This window comes from Oryctolagus cuniculus, chromosome 3, assembly GCF_964237555.1.
Source record: "Oryctolagus cuniculus chromosome 3, mOryCun1.1, whole genome shotgun sequence".
In the NCBI taxonomy this organism is placed as follows: domain Eukaryota; kingdom Metazoa; phylum Chordata; class Mammalia; order Lagomorpha; family Leporidae; genus Oryctolagus; species Oryctolagus cuniculus.
In genome coordinates this window covers 42,861,345-42,867,344 of record NC_091434.1, presented here as the reverse complement: position 1 = coordinate 42,867,344, position 6,000 = coordinate 42,861,345, and the positions used below count along the sequence as shown (strand labels likewise).

The 6,000-nt window shown below is 40.8% G+C and overlaps 1 protein-coding gene across 3 annotated transcripts in view; it reads right to left on the bottom strand.

Moving 5' to 3' along the window:
- Window positions 1–523: 523 nt before the first annotated feature.
- SF3B1 (splicing factor 3b subunit 1) overlaps window positions 524–6,000 on the bottom strand; it is a 44,227-nt gene continuing 38,750 nt past the window's right edge. For all 3 annotated transcript variants that reach the window (XR_011387178.1, XM_008258870.4, XM_051849300.2), the window contains 2 exons: window positions 4,042–4,258; window positions 524–2,861 (listed from right to left, as the gene is read on the bottom strand). Coding sequence is in view for 2 of the 3 variants with exons in the window: in XM_008258870.4 (XP_008257092.2) it covers window positions 2,703–2,861; window positions 4,042–4,258 (376 nt within the window). In the remaining variant the exon portion in view is untranslated. The remainder of the gene's footprint in view (window positions 2,862–4,041; window positions 4,259–6,000) is intronic.

Below are 6,000 nucleotides of genomic sequence, written 5' to 3'. Positions count from 1 at the left end.
CCTATCCTTTCATTTGATCAGGCATGTAAGTCCCACTTAAACAGTGTTCTGAGTTTGCTCAGTGGTTCTCAACCTAAAGAGCTTTCCCTCCAAGGCACATGAGAACACACCTGTAGGCATTTGGCGTCATCAGAACTTGGGCTAGGGGGCAGGGGTGCTACTGGCATCTGCTGAGTGGAGGTCTGGGACACCACTCAACACTGTGCCATGTACAGGGCAGTTCCCAACAAAATTCTGGCCCAAAATGTCAAGGATGCCAAAGTTAAGAAAACCCAGCCCAGTTGTAATTTTGCCTCTTTTGCTTGGAGGGATTAAGAGCTGCTAGGAACCAAAGAGCCAAACAACTGAACCTATTTGGCTACATCTTTTTCTCAGTTTATTTTATAAAGAAAAAGTTTCCTTGGATTTCAGCATTAGGTTCTCTTGTTTGGAAAACAACCCCCAAAGAGCTCAGCTCAACCACAACAGAGTGTAGTATGACAGCAATAGAGTCAACTAAGATTACAAATTGGTCTACTAAGACTTTAGATATAACAACTTTTTATTCATCTGGTGGGTACTTGATGCTCACAGGGCACCGTACAACAAATTTAAAAAATACAATATGAAAAAAAATCAAACAGCCAGAGATTAATTCCATAAGAGGGCAATGGCCCACAGAAAAAAAGACAACAAAAGCCCACAGAAAACCCACCCTCTGTCCCCTTAAGAACATTAATATCTTCCTGCTTAAGTTTGGCTTAAGCAAACACCAAAACAAAGTGCAAAAGAAAGTCTTTGAGAAGATAGCTAAACTTCACGTAGCATCTTTCAAGTAATTATTTCACAAAATGCTTTCCTTATACAATACTAAGCACATAAAATAATCCAAACATCTGTGAGCCTCTATTTGGTCCCAATTTTTAGTTCAGAGCCTTCAGCATTTCCCTCTTCTTATCCTCACATGATTTGCTTCAGTGAAGTCACATAAAGGTATCACAGTCTGCTTTGTTCCACACTGCCACAACAAAGCATGTTTTCCATAAACTGCAAGGAGCCAAGCAACCTGACAATGTGTTTTAAGTAGTTAAAAGAAAATATAACTGATTTTTCTCAAAAATGACTTAATATCTAATTTTGGATTTAAAATAATTACAATAATTATGTCAGTATTTAATGTCATTTGACATCAACTATACAGAATAAGATGATTTAAAGTTGCATGGAGGGAACCACTACAAAATCTCCAAGAATACAAAGATGGTTTCAGAATTTCTGCTTAAATTAGTTGAAAATTTGTTAGGAAACTCAACTAATGCTCAATTATTAATTTTGCAAAAGTAAGCCAATTATAAGCTATTTCTCATCCAAAACTTCTAAAAGCTCTGTGTTAACAGGAGGCACAAACCTATGGTAGCAGAGTAATCACACACTAAAAGTGCTTGCACAATCTCTTTTCTCCTTAGAATTCACAGAAGGACTAAGAGAGACACAAAACAAAACAGCTTGGGTAGTAAAAGGTCTAAAACTAAGAAATCTGGGCTATATAATTAAGTTGAAAATATACTTAACACAATTGCCAAAAAAAAAAACCCAGTAAGTACTGCTTCAATGCTTGGTTCCTCTAAAATTAAATGGCAATTTAATTTATGCTGTACATTTAGGTAGATCAATTTATCATTTAATTACTAAATACAAATGAGGCAAACCCAGACATTTTAGCTGCTGCCACTCCATAACATGGTATACAGAGAACCTGTAATGAGATGTGACTACTCTTTTCAATTACACTTTACCAGGACTTGAGGGCAAAGGGCAGGTCACAGGTATCTTTACAGCCTCTAGAGTTAAAGCACAGTGGCAGGAATATGGAAGGGGCTCAAAAGTTATTACTGAATACATTGTGGCTGCTTGTGACATGGGAAAAAAGCCAAGATTGTCTTACTCTATTAGCATTACTTAGTTACTAGCCTCACTCCCAATACACAAAGCAATTCTCAAGTAAAGATCACACCCTCCCCACTTTCTAAACAGAGCTCTCAAGAACTGGACATTACCCAAGTCACTTCCTTTAACCATGCTTGAAAAGCATTTTGCAAAATCAAGAGATGAAAGGTGCTATGTAAGTACAAAATATTACTTGAGACAGTTCAGCAAAGGTGCTATTTTTCTAAAGTGATGGAATGGTTTTGAGTTTGGGGGGATCATCCCCAAAGCTACTCTTCTTGCTGTCATCACCAACAGAACAACAGAATCTTGACAAAGATGCCATCACTTTATTTAATTTGTATTCTGCTAATTTCTATAAACCAGGTGACAGTAAGCCATTTATTCTGCACAAACCAATGCTTTTATCAAAGTTCTGCATTTTACAAGTCATGTTCAAAAAACACACACAAATTAGCTTTTGTACACAAATGTTTATTTCTCAATTAAACATTCCCTTTAAACACAAGGAATGAATTCTAAATCTTCATAAAGATGAATTAAAAATGAAATCCCTCCAGTATAGTACGCGTAATTACTGTGTTCTTGGTCACTACTGGCATTTACTGTTTAACATCAAAAACAAAGACAGGTTATTTAAAAATCATGCTACTGGATTTCTAGCTCTTCTTCTATGACCAGTTCTATACTGATCTGCAATGTTTAAAAGTTTATATCACCAAATTGAAGCAAGTTTAAGGTGTGAAACAGTTGTGCATTAAACACAAAATAAACAATTATAAGATATAGTCAAGTTCATAACGAATGTAAGTGTTCTTATCATCATTGTAGATTCTTGGGTAATGTGCTATGAGAGCATCTTGTGAACCAATGTAGATGGAGTTGTAAATTTTCCAATACACATCTCTGACTTTCCGGGCTGGGTGAAACAGACCCTAGAACAATGGAAAGGTGGCATGTCAGAATTTTCAAGAACATATGTAAACTTAACACAATTAATAAATCATAAAAGCTGTGATTCAAAACATTTCCTTTGGGGGTGGCAAGAGCCTGCAATTAAAATTACAATGGGCAGGGCTGGTGCTGTGGCGCAGCAAGTGCTGGCATCCCATATTGGCACTGGTTTGAGTTCTGGCTGCTCTACTTCTGATCCAGCTCTCTACTATGGCCTGGGAAAGCAGGAGAAGATGGCCCACATCCTTTGGCCCCTGCACCCGCGTGGGAGACTCAGAGGAAGCTCTTGGCCCCTAGCTTCAGAACGGTGTAGCTCTGGCTTTTGTGGTCATCTGGGGAGTGAACCAGCAGATGGAAGACCTCTCTCTCTGCCTAACTGCCCTTCAAATGAACAATCTTTAAAAAAAAAAAAAAAAATTACAGTAGGTAGACTTGCCATTATACACATCCCATATTGGTTCTAGTCCCTGCTATTCCACTTCCAGTCCGGCTTCCTGCTAACAGGCCTGAGAAAGCAGCAGAAAATGGCCCAAGTGCTTGGGCCCTTAGACCCATGTGGCAGACCAGAAGCAGCTCATGGTTACTGGCTTCTTCCCGATTCAGCCCCAGCTGTTGCAGCCAGCTTAGGAGTGAACCAGTGGCAGGAAGACCTCTCTCTCTCCCTTTTTTTTTCCCCTAAAAGATTTTATTTATTTATTTATTTGAGAGGCAGAGTTACAGAGAGAGACAGAGAAAGGCCTTCCATTTACTGGTTCACTCTCAAATGGTCACAACAGCCAAGGCTGGGCTAATCCAAAGCCAGGAGCCAGGAGCTTCTTCTGGGTCTTCCATGCGGGTAACAGGAGCCCAAATATTTGGGCCATCTTCTACTTTCCCAGGCAATAGCAAAGAGCTGGATACGAAGAGTAGTAGCTGGGACTCGAACCAGTGCCCACACGAGATGCCAGTGCCATAGATGTACCACAGCGCCAGCCCCTGTAATTTTTTCAAATAAATAAAATAAATCTTTTAAAACAAAATTACAATGGCAAAGATAATATCTAAGCCTCCCCTTATGGACACAATACATCCTTTCAATAATCAGAATAACAACTTAATTTAGTATTTTGAACAGAATTACTTTTCTTGTTGAGTAATCTTTTAAAAAAAACTTTAACCTACCTGTAAACAATATTGCAACATTCTACACGGGCCAATAGCGACTCTCAGACCCTCCAGAGCTCCCATAACAGCCTGAATTACATGAGGCGATGTCTCAAACACATTAGGCCATACGTAGTTCAACAGGTGGTTCAGTGAATCTTCACAACCAAATCCATAAACCCCAAGTGACATGTGCTGTACCACTGCACTAGCTGTCTGCCTGTGTACAAGGTCCCTGCAGTGGACAGAAAGAATTCATTGTTAAGATAGTGTTAGTTCCTTAGTTTTACAGGAAATATTCATAAGAATTTAGAAACTTAATTCAAGACTCAATTTCTAGAGAGGAAAAAAGATAAACAATTCTTTCAAACCTATACAAAAACCTACATAAAAACATCATCTCCTAGGTTAACTGATTTTATGTTTATGACAAATCAAAATCCTTCTATAATTGAGTATAAGCATCAGGTAACACAATCAGATTTGTGATGGGTATGAAAATGAATTCGGCCGGCGCCGCGGCTCACTAGGCTAATCCTCCGCCTAGCGGCGCCGGCACACCGGGTTCTAGTCCCGGTCGGGGCGCCGGATTCTGTCCCGGTTGCCCCTCTTCCAGGCCAGCCCTCTGCTGTGGCCAGGGAGTGCAGTGGAGGATGGCCCAGGTGCTTGGGCCCTGCACCCCATGGGAGACCAGGAAAAGCACCTGGCTCCTGGCTCCTGCCATCGGATCAGCGTGGTGCGCCGGCCGCAGCGCGCCGGCCGCGGCGGCCATTGGAGGGTGAACCAACGGCAAAGGAAGACCTTTCTCTCTGTCTCTCTCTCTCACTGTCCACTCTGCCTGTCAAAAAAAAAAAAAATAAAATAAAAAAAAAAAATAAAAAAAATGAATTCACACACTCTGCCCCAAAGATAGTAAGAACACCTCAAGGTGTAAGAAAACAATTTGTATTTACTAACATCCTTATTGTTCTCATTTATTATAATGTCTGATTTATTCAGTGTCAAAGTTCTTCATTCATAATTTTTCCCCACTAAAGTATTGATTCGTCTGATTTCACAATTTTTGATGGAGTTACTACCTTATTAGTACACAGAACATAATTTTTAACTGCAGCTCACATTTATCAATGACCCTATGATGCTCAGGTACTTCTCACCAAACAATGTACTTCAAGGATGATTCACCCTCACTTTGTTCCACAGTAGGTGGCCAACCTCTTCCAGAAAACAGTTCTTATTTTGTCTCCATGTCTTGCAAATAAAGCTTCTGATAATTTGTCAATTACAGTTAAAATGCCCTCTTAGAAGGTCACCAATGGGTTATCTTTAATCTGCACATAATAGAAACTGAATGGGCTCTAACTTAAGTAATTTATCTCTCCTGTAAAATAATGAGCCAGTGAAACAATTCTTTGCCCTATTATATGGACCTTCTTCTTTTCTTCATGCCAGTGATGGGGAAGGTATAGCCCACCAGCCATACAAGGCCTGCAAAATGATTTGGTCTGGTCTTGCCAAGACAATCATAGGCAGGACTCGAAACTCAGTAAATCTACATCAGGCTAATTTTTTAAGTTAATTTTTTATGGCCTGTGAATGATGTTATAAATATCTACATGGCCCTTGACAGAAAAAAGGTTCTCCACCTTTGCTTCATAAACATCACCTACAGTTACTTTTGTGTTTAAGGTTACATCGGTCTAAATGGTACAAGGTATTAGAAATCTGTCGGCCGGCGCCGCGGCTCACTAGGCTAATCCTCCGCCTAGCGGCGCCGGCACACCGGGTTCTAGTCCCGGTCGGGGCGCCGGATTCTGTCCCGGTTGCCCCTCTTCCAGGCCAGCCCTCTGCTGTGGCCAGGGAGTGCAGTGGAGGATGGCCCAGGTGTTTGGGCCCTGCACCCCATGGGAGACCAGGAAAAGCACCTGGCTCCTGGCTCCTGTCATCGGATCAGCGCGGTGCGCCGGCCGCAGCGCG